This window comes from Anser cygnoides, chromosome W, assembly GCF_040182565.1.
Source record: "Anser cygnoides isolate HZ-2024a breed goose chromosome W, Taihu_goose_T2T_genome, whole genome shotgun sequence".
Lineage (NCBI taxonomy): Eukaryota > Metazoa > Chordata > Aves > Anseriformes > Anatidae > Anser > Anser cygnoides.
This window is the reverse complement of record NC_089911.1, coordinates 7,307,401-7,331,785: the sequence shown is the minus strand read 5'-3', so window position 1 is coordinate 7,331,785 and position 24,385 is coordinate 7,307,401. Positions and strand designations below refer to the sequence as shown.

The following is a 24,385-nucleotide window of genomic DNA, read 5'->3' as shown; positions in this document are numbered from 1 at the left end:
AATCTAACTGTTGCCTGCTGTTCCTTAGGTCAAACTATCCTAACCAATTGTTAACATACAAGCAATTGCTTCCGAGTTTCATCACTTCCAGTAGTTTTATCACATCCAGTATGTAATCTGTGGATTTCAAACTTCATCACTTAATATTACTTCTAAGCAGAATTCCAAAATGGGGTCTTGCATTTCATAGTTCACAATTTGTTTTATATTTGTACTTTTCTGGTTCTGTATAAAATTTGAAATTTGTATTAATACCCTTCCTGGTAAACTGAACAAATGGGGTTATTAGTTAAAAATGAATTTACAATAAATACTGCAATAAATCCATAATGGTTTGTTTTGTTTATATATATATTATATTTTATTCAGGCAGTAATTGCAACATTTGATAGGCTTGGGTTTTTACAAAATTCATTCTTACTGCAAGATGTCTCACTAGGAAGTACTTCGGGGACTATTTATTTCTTGGCCAGGTTTTTAAAAGCTGAAAATTATTTTTTTCTTCCTTTATTCTTTTTCATTCTCTCTTACCGCATTATTAATTTATTAAACTCCTGGCCCTGTGGAAGAGCATCAAAGAGAGGGTAATAGGTTTAAAGTCTTTACAGGACGTACTCCCAACCATTTGCCGTCAGAGCCTGGACTGAAGAATGGGTACAGCTTCCCCGATAAGTTGTAATAGATGGATCCAAGAGAGCTCTTTTCTTCAACATCATAGAATGAAAGTTTTTTACGTTTTTGGTCCAGGAAAACACCTACCACACTGCACTGCTTGCAATTTCTTACATTCTCCTCATCAGTTAAGACGTATTTCCCCTGAGAAAACTGTAGACTAAGTAAGCTCTCCCCTGGGAGAGAATTCACTGTGCCGCTAATAAGTGCATTCCTAATCTCCTCACTCACCACTCCCAGCTCCCACTCGGATTGGTCTCCCACCTCCACTTCCCAGTAATGTTCATTTTCTGAAAAACCCTCAGTAGCTGCCACCATCATTTTGAGGGCATTCTCTTTCTGGATGGAGGACTTCACCCTATTTTTCTCCTCATTAATGCAGAGGCTGGGGTGCTTGTATTTCTGATCCAGAGTGATATTAACTTGAGAAAGGAAAAGAAAAAAAAGAAAAGAAATAAAAAACCAACTAAGTTATTTCTGATTTTCAGAAAAGCAAACAATAATCTCAAAGGAAATGAATACAGAAAAGAAACTGTAAAATAATTAAATATATATATACACCCAGGAATATACAGTGTGGTTTTGTGACACAAAAACTCAATGGGAAAAATAACATCCAGCAGGGCACACCTTTTCTCTGGTTTTACTGTGACTTAATGAAACCATCTGCACTCAGAGTAAGGGGCTCAAGGTCTTTTGGTCAGATTTCTGGCAAACGGCTTTTTGAATAGAATGCAAGACTGAACCTCTTGAAGCTACATAACATTTTAAAAGGTCCTAGTTAGCACAGAAATTATTTATCCCGACTCATGACACTGAGAACTGTGTAAATGGGGATGCCTACAAAAGCCTATGTGCTCATTTTGACTAACAAGCTTAAAATTTTCTCTAAGTTATGATAGCCTGTGAATTTTTCGTAACACAAATGATAGACTCTTGTATGTGCATGAAGGAACATGAGGTTAATGGCAGGCAAGACTTAGCTTACCTGCATTGCTACGAGCTTTCCAGAACTCTGTAACAAAAGAAAAGAGTGGTTAATTTAAATTACTGCAGAGTGTTAATATGCCAGATTGTGGAGCTGTGTGGTGGTTGAGGTTGCAAGAGAACTCTGGAGACCATCTGGTCCAACACCCCCTGCTCAAAGAGAGGTAGCCAGAGCCATGTTCAGAGGGCTTTTGAATATTTCCAAGGTGGGAGACTCCACAACCTCTCTGAGCAACCTGGTCCAGTGCTCCATTTTGATAAAAAATATTTGATAATATTTAAAATTTGATGAAATTAATTTTCAGATTTCAACTCACCCAGTTCATTCCGTGTTTTCTCTGAAAAATAGAGAAATTTATATTATCCCTATGAAAGGCAAAGCTCTTCTGTAGGGTATCTGCTAATATGAGTATTTCCAATACTACATTGCTAAAGTATGACATGGCTTAGGACTCAGAAGGGGATGCTAGAGTAACTTTGCGTGTGTAGAGGTTATCTAAATCCATGCTAGTCACCTGCAGTCTGTGTAAAGTAAGGAGAAAGAGACTGGTACATCAGGAAGTGTTTCTTCTTTGCTGTTTCAACCACCTATCTCTTGGTGGTATCTCTATCTTCATCTCTCAATAAGAAAGCCAAGAACACTGATTCAGTCTTGATGTCCAGAATTTAAATAACTAGCTAGGTGAGCTGAATTGCTTGTTAGGAGCTGTAGGCATACTTCCACATCCTGTCAGATGACAAACAGGAGCTTTACATGTCCAAGAGTCAAATTGTATATAAATACGTATATATGTTTTATTCCTGTTTTCAAAAGTATGCGTTAGGAAGGAATATCTGTTTTCTGCTCAGCAACAGCAAAAACTGTACCCTTAATTGACTGAAATGAAATTCCCATGGTGTGGAAACAGACACTCCAGAGTCCAAGATTGTGCCAGATAAACACTTTTTTAGGGACAACTATGCCTCAGAGTGTGAAAGAGAGAGTGCAGTGCTGTGACAGATCTCAAACCTGGGGAAGACCTCAGAAATTTGCACAGTTCGGATCTAAAATATTATTTCTGAACATAAATAACTTAAATGATTTTTAAGGATATTTCAAAGTTAACTTATTATCCTTACCAATTTTGTCCATTGCATCTTCAGTTTCTATAAAAAAACAAAATTAAAAGTCCATGAAAAGCTAGGAAGACTAAAACAGGTGAATTATGCTACTATCATACATTATAGAATACTTTATATATAGGATTAATCTGTTCATATAATGCCTCTATTATTCTGCATATGTAAGTTTTCTCTAGTATTAAATAATGTGCTGGATAAATATTCCCAAACTCAAAACATGACAAAATGAACAACAGAAAAAAAAAAGGCAAAAAAAAAAAAAGTAGAAACCATCAGGGACTGATTTAGAACAAATAGCTAACAAGGACATTTAGGGTTCAGAGAAGTAGAGCGAAGCCTCTCTCAATAACACCAAGCCTGAGATGATATTCACTCATGTACACAATGTTATCACACAATGCTATCCTTTTTATGGCTCTTAGTTTCACCTGGGGACACACCTTATCACAGCTACTTTTTGAGAACTCTTTTTTCCTTACATCAGATTTTTCTTATTACGTTCTTTTTAATGCTTTGATCAGATGGTTTAGTCATTATTTTGCTTTGAGTTGTAATAATTAAAAAAAAGTTCTACCTAAGTATTTTCTAGCAATGGAAAAAACACTTTCTGTCTCTTTCTAGGTAGATATTTACATATACTCTCTAACTCTATATATAGATATATAGTTATATACCTATAGATAAAAAGAGGGACTGTACGTACACATACAAACATAACACAACTTTTAAATTATATTTTGGTTGTAGTAGGGGAGTTAATCTTTGCAAACAATAACTTCTAAGAGCATTTCCCAATTCAAAATTGCATAAAACACCACTATTTTATTAGAGAGGTCATCTGCAATGCATCTTTCAGGATATGGTTAAAAGAATAATGTGTCATAGTAAATGTAGAGTAGAAAAAAAAATGTTATTTTACCCTTCTGAAAATTCTTCTGCTCCTCATCTGAAAAGAAAACAAAGCAGAAATAGCCGTAAACTATACATTTCTCAAGAGGAAAACTCACAAAACCTCACTGAGAATTTTGATGTTAAATAACTTGTTCATTTAGGGAAGTGGGTCTTAACATTAAGTTAAGAATAAAATTTAAGGTACACAAGTAGGTTTTCAAAGGAGATGGGATAAATTGTCCTCTGGAGACACCCATCTTCCTCTGTATACTGCAGAAGGAGTCTAGATGATTAGCCTAGTCTAGATATGTAAAATCCATTGTCTAAAAACAGATGGAATTAATGACATCTGGTATTATTATCTTCAACTTAATTGAAAACACTGGGTTTCAAATAGAAGGACATTTTCCGTATGGGCCCTCTCTCATGATACTAGATTTTTTTGAAATATAGAGGATTCTTCTAACCAAGGAATACTCAAAACCAAAATTCAAAAACAGCATGGGAATAAACAAGGAAACCTTGAAGAAAATAGAGAGGCCTGTAGCTTGTGTAGACTTTCTGTAGCTTGTGTAGTCTTTTAGCTGACAAAATAAGGAAACAGGGAGACAGGTAGCGTAACAAAGAGAAATCAAAATACGATCTTACCCAGTCGATAATTGAGATCATCTATATCTGGAAAAAAAATGTTTAAGTATTAAAACACTAATTTCTTTCCATTTTATTTTAAGCACCAGCTAAGCACCACACAACCTTTTGTTCATTCCTCACAGTGAGATGGGGGAGAGAACTGAAAATGGGAAAAGTGTAATAACTTGTGCGTTGAGATAATTACAATTTAGTAAGAAAGAAATGAGAAAAAAAAAAAAAGAGAGAGGAAAAAAAGTGTGATGCAAAATGCAATTGCTCACCACCCACTAACTGAGGCCCAGCCAGTCCCTGAGCAGTGGCAGCCCACCTTCCCAGCCAACTCCCCCCAGTTTCCCCATGTTCAGCTTGACATCATATGGTATGGAATTTGGCCACTTTGGGTCAGCTGTCCTGGCTGTGTCCCCTCCCAACATCTTGTGCGCCCCCAGCCTCCTTGCTGGCAGGGCAGTATAGAAGCTGAAAGGTCCTTGACTCTGTGCAAGCACTGCTCAGCAATAACTAAAACATCAGTATGTTATTACCACCATTTTCATCAAAAATCCAAAATAGAGCACCGTCCATATCAGCCACTATGAGGAAAAATAACTCCATCCCAGCCAAAACCAGGACACTGTTTCACTGTGTTCTCCATGGCAACAGATAAAATGAAGTGATCTGATCTTTGTAAAAACACCAGACGTTCAACTGCTACAAGACAGCCAGAGATTTTGGCTGCATTATATTGAGGTGGGAGCAAAAAGATTGCATAAGAAAATCACCAAAGTAAAATTAAGTTTTTAAGATGACTTAACTAGGGGAGAAGGGGAGGGATAAAATAAATAAAACATCCTTTGATGGCCATGGGATTGAACAGCCTTACCACAGGCATCTAAGGGATGGTTCTTGGTACTTATACTGAAACAATTGAACCATGTTCAGATAATGTTAAATATGGTTTTATAAAAGGTATAACTGATGTTTCTCCACGGTACCTTAAGGAGTACTAAAACAGTCTCAAAAATTTGCTGACTTTACTACATCTCTGGCACAATTTGCATGCCCGCCACACTTGCTCTTAAGAGCAAAAACAATCTTCTTGCTCTACATTTGTACAATGAAGTCCTAGTAAAAAAGCTCGTAGGTTTTTCATAAAGAGATCTGAAAAGTAATTTATTTTTGAGACTCTAAAGCTTAAACCTTTCCTTACTAGTTGAAATTCACCATGAAACATAATCCCAAATTGATTTGTCTGAATTAATTGACCAAATAATTTGCAAGCTCAAAGACTGACTGAAAATACTTATCAGATCAAACTTCAACGAATTAATCATTGTCCTTGCAGTAGGCATCAACTATCTTCAAATGTACAATATGAAAGCTAATTTAATGATTTCTAAATTTTACTTTGCAAAAGCAATACAGCTACTAATGTTTCCTGAGCTCAGCCTTTATCTGTTTATAAAGGATCAGAGAGATTTATAGGTACAAATCACAGATAAAAAAGCTGTTACACTTACCTTGTTGAATGTCCTTTTGTGCATTTACTGTGAACAGAGAGAAATATGTTTGAATCCTAAAAATAATTCAAGCACTAAACATTCAGTTTTAAAGACTACACAGAAGTGATTAAACCACAACTATTTGCATGTATATTTGTATGTATGTATTTGCATGCATATTTGTACATATACATAAATTGTTGGTTGTATCTGAATGCTAGGGAATAGCCTTCAAAAATAAATTATTTTTCATAGACACATTTAAACAACTTCAGTAGTGTCATTGACTGGAACAAAAACAATAACCTTGTTTCCTCAAGTTAAGCCTGTTTCTTGCGATATTTGAAACAAAAATAGTATAGATCAAGGGCAAAACAGATTTTGACATCTAACCTTGTTTTCTCTGCTCTTTCAAACTCATGGCAATTCAGGGACCAGCAGCTAATGACACTTTTTGCAGTCACAAAAGAGCTAAGCTTGGAAGGGGACCTCTGGAGGCCACCTAGTCCACCCAACCTGTTCAAACAAATTTGGCCCAGGGCTGTGTCCAACTGCATTTTGAATGTTTCCAAGGAAGGAGATTCGACAACCTCTATGGGTTCCAGTATTCATACACCATCACAATAAAAAGGCTTTTTTTGGTTGTTCTCTGATGTCAGCATATACTGAGTTTTATTTCACAAGCCATACTAACTTACCATCTGAAAACTGGCAAAATGGATTAAAAATATTTCAGCAAGGACTAAATACAAATTTTATTAGAAGTTTCTGTAGACATATTCCCAATTTTAAACATCCAAAACATTTTTGTTTGTATGTAGTTTTCTAAGTTTAGTTTCTGGGTAGCAGTCCATTCCCTTAAGTATGGCAGAGGAGTATTTTCTTTTCTCTGGAGTTACGATTAATATAAAACAGCCACTGGATTTATTCTTATTCTCTTCTGTAACTCAGAAGTATTAAAAAACAAAAACAGCTTTAGGAATACAGGTAATTAGCCCCATTGTTTATACCACTGGCCAGCTCTATACTGCTGTATGTATCAAGGTGTTCATGATTAAATGCAACATTAACATTACTTACATGCACGAGTTGTAGCCTTATTGTTCACTGAGAGAGAGAGAAGGGGGAGGGAGGGAGAAAGAAAATGTTATCTAGCTTTCTTCCTTGCTTACTTCTATGTTTTCAAATGAAACTTTTCATATTCTATAGTTGTCATGGGTACTGTTTGGTAAATCCACAAATTATCTTCAAAATATCTCGATTTACATATATTTTCCATTACAATCATGAGAAATCACACATAATTTAATGAATAAAACTAGTGATATTGAAAGAAAAATATCAGACTTCGCAAACTTCCTTGGCAACAGATTTATGTTGTAGAACTGTCCTAGAAACAGCATATAAAGCAATAAAATGACTTGCAAATAAATGAAGCCAGTGGATACATTTGGGTACACTAATATATTTTTGTGAGTGTTGCTTTATTTCAGTAATGAGATTAAGTTGAAACAATGATTTCACTACAGTAATGTGTTGATTCATATTGTCAAATGTAATTGTATAGATTTATAGCCCAAGATGTTGGAGTAGTTAACAGTTGCTTAAAAATGAATATGTAAGGTAATCAAAAACACATTAAAAAGTCATGGCTGAAAAATCACGAGTGTGATTGCTCATAATGCTGTTTACTCCCCAGAGAACTCTGGACATGGTGACAGTCTTTCAACCAGATTGTACTAAGCATTCATCACTTTAAGAGTAGAACTTACCTCTGAGTTTATAAAATGCAGCAACAACAAGGAATACACTCAGGAGTAGGATCACAACAAAAGCTGCCATCCAAGGGGAGGTGGCAGGAAAGAAGACATCTGCAAATTATTTAAGGTGATCAGTTATCATTTTATTCGCATAACTGACTATTAGCATTCTATCAGATTCATATGGGTAAGGAACATTGTCTGTAAAGCACTAGGAAGAGCAGTAGCTATCTCTGTTCGTCTTTGATGCCTGGTTTCAATAGGCTAGTGACCAGTTTCAACTAGGCAGAACATCAGCATGAGCCTGGAAACAACCTCAAGTGCATCAGAATCCAGAACAATAAATGTTTATGGCTTTGCCTCCTGTCTTATCAAAATAAAAGTTCAAGAGCAAATCTCTGTGAGATCTCAACACCTTTCAGAAGTTGTATCCTTAGGCTCAAATGAACGATGCTAAAGATATAGTTGATAGTTACTCGTGCTATAAATGTATAGCTGTCTGTTGTGACCACATTTTCACTTTACTGGAAAGCACAGTAGAAAAATTACTAGGATTAGCCTTCTTCCAAAGAAACTAGTCAACCATCTGTCAACAACTGGCAATTTACTATTGGAACTTCACATACTACAGTCTGAATAATTTTTGGAGTAGCCTATTTACTCTACTGAACGTAAAAAAGTAACTTTATACTCTGATTGTATGCCTAAAGTGAAACAATATGAATTTGGATCTATGCTTCATTCCTAGACACCTGTAGGAACAGTTCACCAGGACTTTTTTATCCCTGGGTTATTTTATTGTGTTAGCAAAGATTTGACCAAACCACTGCATTAGGTATTATATTAATAGAATAATAAAGGGAAGAAAATAGAGAGGGAGAGGAAGGGAACTGTATCCTCCTCCATCCCTGTAAGGGAGACCAGGTATCACCTGATCACAAGAGTTCATTTCCACCAGGCATGATCACACCCATGGAAGGGTATTTTCATTAATATTTTTACAAAGTTTTCCACTGACCTACAGAAGCTTATAGCTGTTCAGTTTTGTTAAATATATATTTATACATAAATTACAGAAGAAAACTTCTGTGAAACTGATAATTCTGTTCCACTGGAAATTTGTTTTCCTGGAGCAATCTGGTCTATACATATTAGTTCACTATCTTCTCTCCCAAGCCAGAAGCTCATTCTCACCTGCAATGACAACTGAAGATTCTGTTGATGTTTTCAGCAGTTTATCTATTATTTTGCAGGACACAGAGTTTCCAGATCCTGGTTTCAAAATGATGGAGCTGCTGACATTAGCAGTGCTGGTGCCAGTAGTGAGAGGAGTTCCAGTGATATTATCTCCTCTACTGTCTGTCCACAACATCTGAACTTGAGAAAACAACCTTTCAGAGAAACATTTGAGTCGAATACCATCATCCTCGTAATCATCCACAACAAGCAAGGGATCGTGGCCAGCACCTACAGAAGAGATAGATGAACAGGTGAGCCACACACAGCAATCTCAGTGGTTCTACAGGGTAAGGGGAAGAAGACTGTGAGAAGTTTTGCATTTATAATGCCCTAACAGCACTTTCTCCACTGAAGATGCAGCCTTTATCAGATAACATCAGCATGTACTCCCACAGCTCTGATCAGAAGCAGCAGACAGATTGTAAAGCACAAGTCTGAGGATTAAAAAAAATAAAATAAAATAAAATAAAATAAAATAAAATAAAATAAAATAAATAAAATAAAATAAAATAAAATAAAATAAAATAAAATAAAATAAAAAAATCATGGATGCCTTTGAAGCACAAGTCATTAAAAGCAGTCCCTATTTTAAATGACCAGCAACAAGCACAGCCATGCAACTGCCAGTCAAAATTACCTTGACACCTCCATTCCCAGTACTGACAACACTAGGTTATCTGAGTATGTTCATCTCATCAAATCATAGCCATCTAAAAGATAAGTACCTCATGGACGCAATTATCTTATAGAGAAAATGTGGAGAAACAGAACTTACTACACAGTGTTTCATTCCTTTGGAAGACGGTAACATAAGATCTGTTATACTTTTTGAGCTCCTGTCTTCTCCTATTCACTGTACAGGTATCTTAGATAAAACTGAGCTCTCAGATGCTCAGTTTTAATGCCTACACTTGAGCACACTGAATTCTAGAATTCGCACCTGTGCTCCCTGAAATCCAAAGAAATCATCTAAATCTGGACCTCCTGGAGAGGAGAAGACAGTCATAGGAGGCATCCATTCAAATGTATTCGTAGTCTCTTAAACAAATTTAGTACAGAGCGAAATTATTACAGAGCTCAATTACCTTCAATGGGCTGGTGTGTAGATACCAACACCAAGATGAAGATGACTGCCGTCAGCTGGACTGAAAGCCCCATGCCTATACGGTAGAAAAAAAAAAAAATCTGAAGGTAAAATAAAGGATGTGGGGGTCTGCATAGTTGAATTACATCATCCCCAAATTCACTCTTTCACTCTAAGATCTTGTCGACTGCTCACGTACACTACCTACATGCTTAACCACAACCCAAGCGAAGCAGTGGCCAGAGCAGTCCTATGACTGCTCCTGTGAGCTGCACGGAGACGCTCCAATGCTGATAGCAGTTGATGATTATGAACTGAGCAGTTCCTGAGCCAGATAGACATGTGTCTCATTAGTCATACTAGTGAAAGGACTTGGGATGACTCTTTTGAGTTAAGGACGAAGACAATATTGGTACAAAACAGAACACAAAATCTGCCATATTTGGATATGTAAAGCTATGTTATGGACACTGAAAAGTCTTTTTTTTTTTTTCATGCCAACTAATCTCTGCAATCCCAAATTGAGTTTGATGCAGTGCTGTTGATCTGTGGCTCCCTCTTGTGATTCTTGTGGTTGCTATTGAAACTAAAACTTGAAAATGAAGTCAACAGTTTTTCAAGACATTCAAATTTCAAGCCCAGCATCTTTTTTTTTGTTTGTTTTGAGGGGCCATCCCTAATTATAGATTTCCATAAATATCCCTGACAAAGTATAATCTAAAACACATGAATAAATACACTCTTTAAATAAAAAGGCATATTGGGATTGGTATTTTCTAAATTAAATATTTCACTTTGGAAACAATATAACCATATTTTCCTTAGATATTTTAAATGAAACTGTTTAAATAAATATTTTTAAGTAAATTAACCATGAATTTAAAGCAGAAGTTTCCAATATTTATATAACCAAACCCTCTCTTGCTTTCTGTATGTATAGATAGATATAAAACTATAAATAAATATAATTAGAATAAATGTAACTCTGTATATATAGTCAAATAAGAATGTTTCACTTTGGAAACAGTAAAAATTAACTTTTAAAAAATCATAATTTAAAAAAAGAGAGAAGGGAGGAAGGGATGAAGGGAAGGATGGAGGGAGGGAAAAGATAGATCTTCCTTTAACCTCGTAAAACAAACAATGCTCTCCTTTGAACACCACCATATTTCTTGGTAGGTTATGTGTTTTCTTCTCCCTTCCCCACTACATGCACTATCTATATATATTTTGTTCTTTGTTTTGTTTTTTTTGCTTGTTTGATTGCAATGTGAAATGGAACTTCTCATTACTTTTGGCCCATCCATACTTCTCTGAGCATTTTCAGCATTTCCTCTGGTTATAATGACTAAGACAACTAATCACTTAACACACAGTAAGGTCACTTTCACAGGAGAAAAAATCCATATACCATGACTGAGAGATGCCTATTTTTCTTCACTGACTGTAAAAAGAGAGCAGGAAACTAAATTATATATAACATATAGTATAAGTTCTACTTTTTATACTTTTTGAGGAGCATTGTAGTCTATTCCTAAAGCCATTAAGAATGTGGGACACTGACAAATTTATGATTGGCTTTATGAACTTTCTTTTTTTAACCTTTTAAAAAATTACTTATTTTTTATTTATTTTTTGGCGCTTTACACATTTTAAGGTCTTCCTTTCCTGGCAAGGTACCTAGAGAAAAGTTTTCACTTTTTTTAATCATAGCTAAGATTCTGTTGGAAATACAAGAACTGAGATGCCTGGGATTTGAGGAAAAAGGAAAGGAAAAAGCATAATATATTGAAAGGAAAGAAAAAAAGGAAAACAAATGGGATCAAAAAAATAAAGTGTCTGCAGTCTGACTGCATTTGTTGTGCCGTTGTCATTGTAAAGACAGCAATGAACACTCTGAAAATGAAGAAAAACACTGCACACTGAGTGCACCAGCTACAAGCAGGAGCAAAGGGCAAAGAGTATTATGAACATCAAAAATGAAAGTAATGCCTTATACCTAAGAAAGAAGACAAAATGGCGGAGTGAGTTAAGGGATCTGCTCCCATTTCATGCTATTAATGCATAATCTCATCTGGGTCTTACCAAAAGGATTGTACATCCACATCTCACTTCAAGAGTGTGGATTTCCCTCTGCTAAATCTGATCTTATTTGAGCCTGAAGCCAAATCTAAAAGAAAGTATGGCTTCAAGACATGTAGATATGATAGTATGTTTGAAGTTTTTACCGTCTCTTGCAAGTAGCAGCTCACCATTCAGAAATACATACAAAACAGAGTTCAGCAGTTCCCAGACATAATCCCAAGAAACCTTTCAAGACAATACCTGAAATATCTACCAATCAACACAACTCAATGCAACACAACACAACAACTGCAAGAAACAGAGAGCTAAGAAAATATTCAGAAGTCCTCCCTACATAAGCAGCTAAAGAAACCACCGTATTTGTTAATGAGAAATACAAACCTGCATTTCCACAAATGCAGCTGTACCCTAAAGAAATCTGCATGCAGGTGCTTACATTTGTTGGCGATACTCAGAAGGTTGCTGGTACCTTTGGACCCTGACAGCAACAGCTTTCCTGACCATAAAACTAATTCATTTATTTCCATAAGTTACCCATTAACCTTTGCAATGCAACAGTAAAATAAGGGAGGGGATGAAAAAGGAAAAAAAAAATGGGGTTGTGAGTGGGGTTGGGGATTTATAGTGCTATTTGGGGTCAAATACTCTACGGTAGGTAAAAAGAAGTGTAAAGTGCCCTCAGAAAACTTCAGACAATGGAAGCTTTCTATAATGTTGTGGAAAATGAATCCAAGTAACTACTAGGGTTGGCCATTATTGGCCAGTTTATACTGACTGGACTGTAGTTTCCCGGATCCTCCTTCTTGCCCTTCTTGAAGACCGGAGTGACACTGGCTATCCTCCAGTCTTCAGGACTTCTCTCCTGTTCTCCAGGACCTTTCAAAGATGATAGAGAGCAGTTCAGCGATCACCTCCGCTAACTCCCTCAGCACATGTGGATGCATCCCATTTGGACCTACAGATTTGTGTGCGTTGAACCCACTCAGACACTCCTGAACCATTCGCTCGTCAAACAGGTGGGAGATCTCCACTTCCCAGACTCTTTCTCCTCCCTCCAGGGTCCAGGAGTCCCAGGGGGCGAGTCTTTGAAAGAAAGACCGAAGCAAAGAAGGCATTCAGTGTCTCTGCCTTCTCAGCATCCCCCGTTACCAGGACACCCCCCTCGTTCAGCAGGGGACCCACGTTATCTCTAGTCTTCCTTGTACTGTTTACATACTTAAAAAAAAAACCCTTCTTATTATTCTTTATCTCTTTTGCAAGCTTCATCTCCAGGTGGGCTTTAGCCTTCCTCATCGCATCCCAGCAGGGCCTGACAGCACTCCTATACTCCTCCCAAGAGGACAGGCCATTTTTCCACATTTCATAGACCTTCCTCTTCCTTTTGATCTTATCAAAGAGCTCCTTGCTCATCCACGCAGGTCTCCTGCCCCCCTTCCCCGATTTCCTGCTCTTAGGGATGCACAGATCCTGAGCCTGGAAGAAGTGCTGTTTAAATGTTGCCCAGCTCTCACAAGCACCCTTGCCTTCTAGCAGTCTAGCCCATGAGATACCCACAAGTAGGTCCCGGAAGAGGTCGAAGTTGGCTTTCTGAAAACCCAGGGTAGCAATCCTACTTTTTGCCTTACTTCTTCCACCAAGTTCCATCTTGAACTCCACCATCTCATGGTCGCTCCATCCCAAGCTGCCCGCAACCTTTACATTCCTAACAAGCCCATCCTTTTTGGTAAGAACAAGGTCCAGAAACAATCCCCCCCCCCCATTGGTTCCTCCACCACCTGCATCATAAAATTATCTTCAACACATTGAAGGAACCGTTTGGACTGCACATGCCTGGCTGAGTTACTTTCTCAACAGATATCTGGATAATTGAAGTCCCCCATGAGAACCAGTGCCCAGGATCACGAGGCTACTTCCAGCTGCTTGCAGGAGGTGTTGTCGTGACCCCGAGTACACCCGCACAACAGTGTCACCCATACCAGCCGGCCCCTTAATTCTCTTTCCTCTCGTGGGCAGTCAAGCCCTCTGTCCTGCAGGTGAGCAGCTGGATCAGCTACTGCCCCTTGCAGGGACTTTGGAGGGAGCTGCCGGGCCTCAGTATGGGCAGGCTTACACCTCCTCAAAAGACTCTCCATCTCCCTCAGTGTCTCCCAGGAGCCTCCCAGGCTGCCAATTTCTCGCTTCAGCCTGGCCATCTTCTCAAGCAGTGCCTTGAGAAGGGCACACCTGCACCCACAACAGCCCCCCAGGGGGGCCTCCAGATTCCAGAGCTCCCCACAGTCTCCAGCCTGGACTGCCACATCACCCCTCAGGGGATCCACCTGGGTGCCCAAAGGAGCCCAGAGAGGCCATGTCCCCTCAGTTTGGGTTGCCGCATCAGCCCGACTGCTGCGACAGGTGCCCGCCATGGCGAATTGTAAGTTATAAAAGGTAGAGTTCCCAGAGGAGAGGAGAGGAAGAGAAAGGGGTGTGTGAAAGGGAGGAGAGGATCCTCCCCGCACTCCTCCCTGCCCCGTGCAAGCTGCCTGCGCTAACTGCCAAAGTCCGTCCTGTTGGCGCGTCCTGTTGGCGAGGTCCCGTTTAAAATGTTATTTCGTTATTTCTATGCACTAAAAAAAATCCCGTCAGTGAAAACATGCGGAGTAGGATTTTTAGCAAGTAAAAAGACATGGTGACAGAAAGTCAAACAGAATAAACTCATTCTGTTGTGTCTGACGAAACACTTCATGAAACGACAGTGTTATCCCACAAGAGGGAGTTGAAACCTCATTTGAGCTACTTTGAGTTTGCTGTGAACCAAAAGGCAAGCTATATTCCTTCTACTGATACTTCTCCTTTTTGTGGATTTGGAAACCAAGAGCCTCCTTTTCCTCCTACAGACCACTGGAAGCATTTGGATTATCTGACCAAAAAAAAACAACAACAACAACAAACAAACCAACAAACCATGCTAGAAAGTACATTTTCCCCAGAAATACTCGGTTCTCTTTCTCTATCTGGATGTACAAATTAAGAGTACTCTTTCCTGCCTCAGCCACTACCAACTGGACATTCCTGACGACCAAGATAATAAATGCTGTTGTCTATTAAGCATGAATTTTTATAGTGTTCTTTTGGTTTTGATCAAAAGTGCATTTGGAATTATATTACTGGCTGCCTCCAAAAACCCTTAGTACCAAAAATTATGACAATGTGTCAAAATTACAATGTCATTACATCTCTTACCATTAATTCTTTTTTAATGCTATAATACATATACATGTGTAAATGTGCTGAAAAGGGAATTTGGAAAAATTAGTTGTATCTGGACATCTGCCAAAAGACAAGCTCAAACACCTCCATGTCTCTGCCAAGAGGCTGCTCAGAAGAAAAACACTCTGACAGGATTTGGGAACTTGGGTCTGTAGCCCCTTGTCCACGGGTTTCTGCCTTGGTAATTCCAGGCTGTGCTGGGCTATTCACAAGCAGGATATCTGCAAGAAGATCTGGTTTGTGTCACAAGGCAGATAGACCTTGCACGGGAAATTGAGCTTGAATGAGTAACCTAGGAGCTTCTGGCTTTTCAGCTGGTAGGAGCTCTTTAGCTTCTTTCCAGTGCAAAACTTTTATTTGAAGTACTCCATTAATTTTGCATGCAAGATCAGCTCCAGGGCAGATGTGTTCTGTAGCATCGAGAACACGAGCAGCCAGGAGCACGGCAAACAGGGCAGGTAGTCAGGACGTGGCACAAGAGTTCACGTAGGCAGGGCGAGCAGGGTCAGTCATATCTGTGTTCTGGGAAGGACCTTCTACTGAAGAAATGGTGTCTGTCTGGCGAGCCTGCCAGTCTGCAGCTGAAACCCAGATGGTGGGGCCACAGCCTCCCCGGCAGATGCCTCCACTCAAACAGACCTCCTGAGGACTGAAAGAGCAGCCAGGTGAATGACTGGCTGAGAGGCTGGTGCTGTGCCTAATGTTTTCGGTTCTATGACCTTGGACGCACGTTTGAGGGACCAGGCATGCTGATGCCAGATGGGGCACAGCTGTCCAGGTGGGGCAAGAGTGTTGAGGGAAGTAAGCTGGTTGGGCTTATCGGGAGGGCTTTAAACTAGATGCAATAGGGGAAGGGGATGAACCTTTGTGTGAAGAAAGCATACCTGACAACACTCACTCTAACTAACAACAGGGAAATACTTGTGAACTGTCCCAATGCAATCAAGAGGATTCTAGAAAAGCAATACAACCGACTGCCCACTTGAAGTGCTTTTACACCAATGCACACAGCATAGGAAACAAGCAAGAAGCGTTGGAAACCACGGTGCAATTAGACAAATACAACCTGATTGCTATCACAGAAACGCGGTGGGATGGATCACATAACGGGAACACTGGAACAGAGGACTACAAGCTCTTCAAAAGGGATAGATAGGGAAGGAAGAGAGGGGGTGTTGCCCTCTACATTAGGGAAGGAATTGACTGTGAACTGTTGCCTTTGAGAAACAGCCCCAGACAGGTAGAGAGCTTGTGGGTGAAAGTCAAAGACTGCATCAACAAATGACAGCTTGTGGTTGGGGTCTAATACAGGCTGCCTGATCAAGGGGAGCCTGTGGATGAGGCCTTCTTGCCTCAACTGTGCTCAGGTGGCCAAGAAGGCCAACAGCATCCTGGCTTGTATCAGGAATAGTGTGGCCAGCAGGATGAGGGAGGACAGCATCGAGGACATAGACGCCCTGGAGCATGTCCAGAGAAGGGCTATGAAGCTGGTGAAGGGCCTGGAACACAAGTCCTGTGAGGAACGGGTGAGGGAACTGGGCTTGTTTAGTCTGGAGAAGAGGAGGTTCAGAGGAGACCTTATTGCTCTCAACAGCTACCTGAAAAGAAGTTGTGAGGAGCTGGGGGTCAGCCTCAGCTGACAGCTGAGTCCAGAGTAGGGCCACAAAGATGATCAAGGGGCTGCAGCACCTCTCCTACGAAGACAGGCTAAGAGAGCTGGAGCTGTTTAGCATACAGAAGAGAAGCTTCAGGGGCAACCTCATTGCAGCCTTTCAGGACTTGAAGGGGGCTTATAAAAAACATGGAAAGCAATTCTTTGCTCAGTCAGATATTGACGGGATGAGGGGGAATGGTTTTAAACTAAAAGAGGGGAGATTTAGATTAGAGGTTAGGAGGAAAGTTTTCACTCAGAGGGTGGTGAGGCACTGGAACAGGTTGCCCACAGAAGTTGAACACGTCCCTGGAGGTGTTCAAGACCAGGTTAGATGAGGTCCTGAGCAACCTGATCTGGTGGGTGGCATCCCTGCCTATGGCAGGGGGTTGGAACTAGATGATCTTTGACGTCCCTTCCAACCGAAGCCATTCTATGATTCTATGATTAGTGTAGCCCTGTTGGCTGTCACCAATCACTAACTTGTTTTCCATGCATCTTAGCATAGTTTCCAGGAGGATCTGCTCCTTCATCTTTCCAGGAACAGAGGTGAGACTGACTGGCCTGTAGTTCCCCAGGTTTTCCTTTCTTCCCTTTTTAAAAATGCGGGTTATGTTTCCCTTCTTCCAGTCAGTGAGAACTTCACTAGACTGCCACGACTTCTCAAATATGAGGGACAGTGGCTTAGCAACTACATCCACCAGCTCCCTCAGGACCCATGAATGCCTCTCCTCAGATACCATGGACTTGTGCACCTTCATATTCCTTAGAAGGTCTCAAACCTGATCTTCTCCTGCAGTGGATGGTGCTTCATTCTCCCAGTCCCTGTCTTTTTCTTCTGGGGCCAAGGCTACGTGGCTCGAGCTCTTGCCAGTGAGGACTGAGGCAAATTATTCATTGAGTACCTCACCCTTCTCCATGTCAGTTTTAGCCAGGACTGCCTCTTCACTCATCACAGGGAGTACAGCTTCTTTTAACTTCCTTTGTTGACATATGTATTTGAAGAAACCTTTCTTGTTATTTTTTTACATCTCTAGCCAAGCTCAGCTACAGCTGTGCTGTGACTTTCCTCATCCCCTTCCTGCACTCCCAGGCCTATAATTTTCACAGGAAGAATATCCCTGCCTCCACTGCATATGCATCTTATTTTTGTGCCTTAGTTTGGCCATATCTCAGAACCAGAGTTCCTTTCTGGTATCGTCCTCATCACAGATGTCCATCTACCTCCAGGATTTTCAGGAGTTTAGCAGATCTCACCGGTCTTGTCCTTGTCCTAGTCCTTGTCAAAGGTGAGTCCTCACTGTCTCCATTTACACAAAGATGTCATCCATGAGACTTCTAGCATAACAGCTACAACACAGAACATCTCATTGCTGGTTTAGTGCAGGACAATGGAAATGGGAGTGACACCATGTCAGTCAGGATGTTCCTGCAGAGAAAAAAAAAAAATCACTTGTTTGGCCACAGCTATGTCTCTGAACAGCTCTCCTTGCTAGCAACTTTCTGCTGCATGCCCTGATATCAGCTATGGTTCCTCTTAGCTATCATCCAAATATACCACCAGGAAGATATTGACTATAAATGCACAGTGTATTCTTTTGAGGATGAAAGCTCTCTGAGCAGGAGGAGAAAGGAAGGTTTCGATGTCACTGTGAGGAGCTAGAAGCCTAAGCAAAGTTGATTCTGTGATGCACGGCACAAGCCACAAAGCCTCACCCAAAGAAAGGTATGCATGGGAAGGATGTGGCACTTGATTTCCCCTAAGATATGTTTCAAGAATGAGGAGCACACTCTGTTTCTGCAGAGTTGTTCTGTACATGGCAAAGATTTGTTTTGCCTTAAATAGCTGGAAACTTTCCAAGACCTGTAATAAATAATGGCAGGTCTGTTCTGCAGCAGAGAAAGTCTGAGGCACCTCAACAGCTAGAGACACCATCAGGTGGGTGCTGGGAGAAGGGAGGAATTCACACACTATTCACCATGAAAAACGTTTACTTATTTGAGCACCTGAAATAACCCTGTCCAATTCTGTTCTGTTCTCAGAAACTTAAGGTAGTAGGAAGATACCTCAATCAAATCAAGAGGAGGAGAAGCCATGAAGTCGGAAAAAAAAAAAAAAAAGCATTTGAGAAAATGTTTATTTCTTTAAAGGGAATGTAGGTGGAGTGTATACATTTGAAGCAAATTCAGTAGCAATAGTGGGAAAATGTTTCAAGCAGAACAACACAGAAGTATCAGTGCTTAAGGAACTGGAGTTAACTTAAAAAAATCACAGGTTATATATTTGAAGCAGGAAATACATATGTCAATTAGAATAACTTACACTGGAGATTTATTTTATTTTATTTTTTATAATGAGCAATATGTCCAACGGGTAAATTCCTCAAATGGAAGAGAAAAACAAGTATTTTTTTTTTCATTTTTTACTTCATCCCCAGTTAAAGATGATGGCACCTGACCTTAGAAGAAAGATGTCAGTTATCAAAACCTGGCCGGAAATATTGATCAAAAAATGTTTACAACTGAAAAGACAAATGACCTGTACAGTCTGAAAAAGAAACAAAAGAAAGTTGTAATTATTAATGCAGCCTTTATATGTCATAAAAGCTGAGCCATTGTTAGCCCTTGGCAAAGTTGTACTAGTGCATTATTTCAGTCACAGATTAAGCAGGCTCATCAAATTCTAGTCATTAACAGACATCATATGTCAAAACTTTTGATGATTAATTCCTGTGCCTTTCATCACCCCTACAGACTGCTGATCTTTGTAGAGATCATGGTTTCCTAAGATACTTTGCCTGAGGGCTATAATGTCTGCAGTGACTGATGTCAAACAAAAATGTATATGCATTAGAACACGATGTTTTAATATGAACGTTCAAGCTAAATCAAACAACTTTCTCTATGCAAAGTTTTTTTTTTTTAAGTAAATTAACCTCTACAGTTGTTTTTGCAATTACAGCATAGCTCTTGAACTCCTTCATGCACTGTTTAATGGATCATATTGTCAGAGTTGCAGAACAAATCTCAAATCTAATGCAGCATGCCTGGTTTAAGGTAGGCAAAGCCTTCAACAAATTGTAACAAGGCCACTAGTTACTAACAAAAACAAACAAACAAACAAAAAAATTAAACAGACCCAGGAGCTATTATGATTTTCCAAGCAGCGCTCCAGTTTGAAGCAGGTCAAACATCACAATTGCTAATGGTTATACCATTTACCTTTCTACTTGTATCATTCTTTCTACAACACAACGCAGAAAAATATTACAGCTTGAAGCCCTTGATGCACACCAGCAGTTTGGTACAACACAGCAGTGCTCCTGCTTCCCTTTGCATGAGAACATTGCCAAGATGCCAGACAGCTAACACTGAGCAAGGGAAGAAAGGTGAAAGACAGGTGTAAAATTGTTGAGATGAGAATTACTGATGCGGAAGCTGAAAAATTATAGCAGAATTGGTTCAACATGCACATATCTGCAGCAGGGCTGTGGCAAGGTGAAGACAGTGGTGTAACTATCTCGGTAGCTCAATAACTCACTTTCAAATATGTTCTTCAGAGGTGTTTAAAGGAATTATATTTCAGGAGGATTTGGTCCTGTATTACACTATGCATAGTTCTTGTTCTGTCCACATTCATTGATGCTTTATCTGTATTGCTAACTTTAATGCCTTCTTAAAATACCATAGCTGACTAAGAGTTAAGTGGCATACTCCACTACTCCACTAATCTGAGACTTGTTAAGTCCCAGCAAGAGAATATGTCCTCAGGGACCTTCGCATGTTTTAATTATGCCTTATAAAGGCTGACATTGAATTGAGATCATAGGAGAGACAATAAAAAGTTGTTCCTGTGTCTTGAAATCTTCCTGCTCTTTCCCCACACTCATATTTGGTGGTGAAGCTGTCTCTGATAAGGTCATAAATATATTAGTTAATAGTAATCCTACATTTAATCTGATGTCTTCCTTCCATCCTGCATCCCAGATACGAGCCTAATAATAATAATAATAATAATAATAATAATAATAATAATAAACTACAAAGATATTATTAAGGTTATTATTACTTATGCCTTTGCTTCCCACGTTTTAAGCCAAATTTGAGGTGGCTGCTGGAGCTTGGCTTCAACTACCTTTCTTGTGATGAGGCCACCCTGACCTTTCACTGAAATACTTTTTGTTTGCATGAATTCAGCCTCTTTGTGGTGTTTGCTGATTTAATGCACAGCTTTAGGGTCACACAGTGGCAGGGATGTTTGTCAGTAGGACGATATGGCATGCAGGCCCCAGCATATCTGCTCGCTAAGCTCACATGAGTGTCAGAGGGCTCTGCAAGAACCTCAGCATCTGCAGCAGGGAGAGACTGGAAATACCTGAAGGACAATCCCACTTACATGCAACCTGTCCACAGGAATTGTGGTGAGCCAGCAATGGAATTTGTATGGCGTGTTTGTCCCACATCTCCAATATAGTTTTCCTCTGTGAGATCAGGCTCCAGCAAACCCAGAATGAGCAATTTCTGTTTCAGCAGCAGTGTCCTTAGCTGCCTGCCAGCAAACTGGTACCAGCAATGCTGAAGAATGCAGCGCTAAAGTTTGGAGTTGCCTGCATTGGCTCTAGGGTTTCTGAATGTTCAGGTCACCATGAACAATGCCACAAATAGTCATCTATGGGGGTCAACCTAGGAGGTGCTTCTCAGTCTTAAAGGGTTTAGAGGAGAAGTAAGGGAGATATTGAGCAGCCTTGACAGCACCCCTAGGTGGAGGGGAAAGGGAGCCCAGACGTCAGCACAAGCAGAAGAGATCATAGACCTACAAGTACATCAGGAGAGAGCAGGTGTCAGAGAAACTCCTTACAGATTCCACAAAATAAAAGTTTGTATAGAGGATAGCTCAGACAATAAAATTCAGTGGTGTAATATCACCCCGATTTCAAGTGTCTAGGTTTTTATAAGAAAGAGAGGTACTTTATTTTGACTATGAAGGTTGTATAAAAGAGAGACATGGTTAGAAAAGCCTCTTGCAGTTACAAAGCTACAAAAAAGACTACACTGCAAAATACAAATACCCACTGGTATGACTGTGTGCTGTTAGAATATCCGTTCCACTTTCCCAGCCAAAAAAAGGAAATTTCAAACACAGAAGACTTCTCCAAGCACAGCATGCACTATCAGGTCCAGAGCCAAGGGTGCTTTACAAGAGTTTAGGAAAAGGTGTTCAGACAAGACATAGCACCTCTGTTGATCCAGCCTAATAGAGACTAAACCAGGTGATGGGTTTTAATGAAGCAAGACGAGTTGTACACTATTTCATGGGGATTTAGAAGTATAGCCTAGTCTTTGCACAGGGAAAACATTATATTACAGGACAGGAACTCCCTAAGAATCATTGAATGGTTTGGTTTTTGAAGGGACATTAGGGATCATCTAGTTCCATGGGCAGAGACACCTTCCACTAGACCAGGCTGCTTGAAGCCCCATCCAACCTGGCCAAGAGCTTTGCAGGTAGTCAGACTTTTATAGACATCTTATGTCAAACCCCACGGAAAGATTTTGGGGAATCAAGGAAGGAGGTCCTTCTTTGTGGAACTTGGCTTAGAGATGGTTCTATTATTTATGTATCCCCAAGCCTCCACAGAGCCTATGAGGAAACCCATCTCTTCACAGCTGCCAAAGTACAGCCTGTAAAAAAAACACAGCTTTATTTCCTGGGACATTCAGCTAGAGGCAGCAGGGCATGGCTCCAAGCTTGACAAGATACTGCCTGGTCTATTCAGTCCTAGTCTTTGTCTTCATTTGATGTTCATTTTATTGTGGTTGGGGCACACTGCTATCATCACCTTGCTCTGCTTCCCTGCTTCTGGTGTTGTGGGACTATTCCCTGTGGGTGAGGTGCACCAGCACCTGTGTGGAGCCTGCCCTCAACTCCTGGCTTTTCTTCATTTAGAGAATGATTCTGTTCTTATATACTACAATCAAATGGCTTTACTTGTATGCTGTGTTCCAAATGTTTGCATGCCTTGTTTAAACACTTGCATTCAAGCCAACTGTGTCTCATCCAACATCTAGCACGATGCTCCTTCCCATCCTGTTAATACTGCAAACAGATCAGTGCTGCAGCACTTTGAACAGATTATGTCGTATGCTTCTGAGAAGAGTTTAGGAAAGAACAATGCAACAGACTCCCCTCCTTCAAATATGGGGAGGGGAGGTAAGACCAGTCTGCATACTTCCAAAACCAAAGGGAGATATAGGAACAAGGGAATGCAGAGCTGCTCCACTACTTGGCCGAAGGCCTATTGTTTTCAGTAAGTGAGGACAAGGAAGATATATAAGGTTATATTAAAGGTCAAAAGGAATAGGACTGAAGGGTAAACAAGGAACTACAAAACCAATTGAAGTTGAAGCAAATAGTAAATAGAAGGCTCAGAACACAAGCTGAAGGAACAATGGCTACTTGAAAAAAGACAACTTGATTGAAAATGTGAAGTAATAAGGTAGAGCAGGGAGTCTAATTGGCACCTCTGACAAAAATCTGCACATGAGGACTTTGTGGCTCCCTTCAGAGACACAGAAGGCATTGCTGATAGTTTGTCTGCAGCAGAAAAGGCTTGTTCATTGTTGTTTTGATATCTCATTGGATCTCCTCTCTTGGCTCATGGTCTCTTCAATATTGTCCCTTTCCCTCTTGCAGCCCACTCTGTTCCAAGCCTTCCTTCAAGTAGCAAGCTCATCTGTTCAATTTTCTTTGTGGCGTGTGATTCAGTAAGGTCCACCTCTTAACAATTTTCTGTGCATATATGCTTCCTTTTCCATTTAGGGGTCTTTCATACTCCCATATGCTGAGAGGGGAAAAATACGGAACTAACACTGGACTAAATAAATTGAAACTCCTGACTATCTGCATGAATCAAAGAGTTTCTGCATTCAGTCTTGGTCTGTGCCATGGTTTAGCTCAAAGGATCTACCAGGATAGAAAAGGACCTAGAATGCATGTTCAATAAGATGAGGTTGAAAGAGCTGTGTGTTTCTTCTGAAGAAGAGAAAGCAAATGTTGCTGAAATAGCAGCTTATAATCACCTGCAAGTCAGCAGCAAAGAATGGAGTCAGAAGGTTTTTGACAAGGACAGGAAATATAACAAGGAGCAACAACAAATTGCAGCTTGGGAGGTTGGAATTTAAGAAAAAAAATGCTGAATGGTGGTTCAGTCCTCAGGCTGTTGCCAGAGAGACTGTGGAGTTTTTCAAGATGTAGCTGGACAAAGCTGCAGTGAATTTGACCTAGAGGAAGCAGTAGTAGTGCTTTGATCAGTGTTTTGACTAGAAATCAGCAAAAGCACTTTCTCAACAACACCTCTGTGACTCATAAGCTATTAAACCAGAACCAAAATTAGGCATCCTGTAGCCTTTAGCTGTGCTATTTGAACTCAAAATGCCCATGTTTGTCTTATCTATGAGGCAGCCCCTGCAGCTTCCACTGCTTCTCATGCCTCCAGGTGAGCAGAAATCCCTGCCC

At 40.0% G+C, this 24,385-nt stretch overlaps 1 protein-coding gene across 2 annotated transcripts; it reads right to left on the bottom strand.

Annotated features, from left to right (window-relative positions):
• Window positions 1–333: 333 nt before the first annotated feature.
• On the bottom strand, window positions 334–12,440 carry LOC106049346 (butyrophilin subfamily 3 member A3-like). Of its 2 annotated transcripts, none has more exons than XM_066987271.1 (12): window positions 12,406–12,440; window positions 9,886–9,960; window positions 8,756–9,028; window positions 7,574–7,672; window positions 6,882–6,908; window positions 5,820–5,846; window positions 4,321–4,347; window positions 3,701–3,727; window positions 2,779–2,805; window positions 1,977–1,997; window positions 1,661–1,687; window positions 334–1,094 (listed from the first exon to the last, which is right to left on the bottom strand). In XM_066987271.1, the coding sequence occupies exons 2-12, from the start codon at window positions 9,956–9,958 to the stop codon at window positions 574–576; spliced, it is 1,149 nt and encodes a 382-aa protein (XP_066843372.1). In that variant the 5' UTR covers window positions 9,959–9,960; window positions 12,406–12,440; the 3' UTR covers window positions 334–573. The 2 variants fall into 2 exon arrangements, with proteins under 2 accessions (XP_066843372.1, XP_066843371.1); XM_066987270.1 differs by having other exon boundaries at window positions 12,351–12,428.
• Between the last annotated feature and the right edge of the window lie 11,945 nt (window positions 12,441–24,385).

What these genes read in the sequence shown, in the direction of transcription:
- LOC106049346 (XM_066987270.1), bottom strand. Translation starts at nt 12,393, where the DNA reads ATGCAGATTTCTTTAGGGTACAGCTGCATTTGTGGAAATGCAG. An exon ending in CTGCATTTGTGGAAATGCAG is followed by an intron (nt 9,961 to 12,350) that starts GTTTGTATTTCT and finishes TCTACCGTATAG; the next exon opens with GCATGGGGCTTTCAGTCCAG. An exon ending in TAAGGCTACAACTCGTGCAT is followed by an intron (nt 5,847 to 6,881) that starts GTAAGTAATGTT and finishes CTCTGTTCACAG; the next exon opens with TAAATGCACAAAAGGACATT.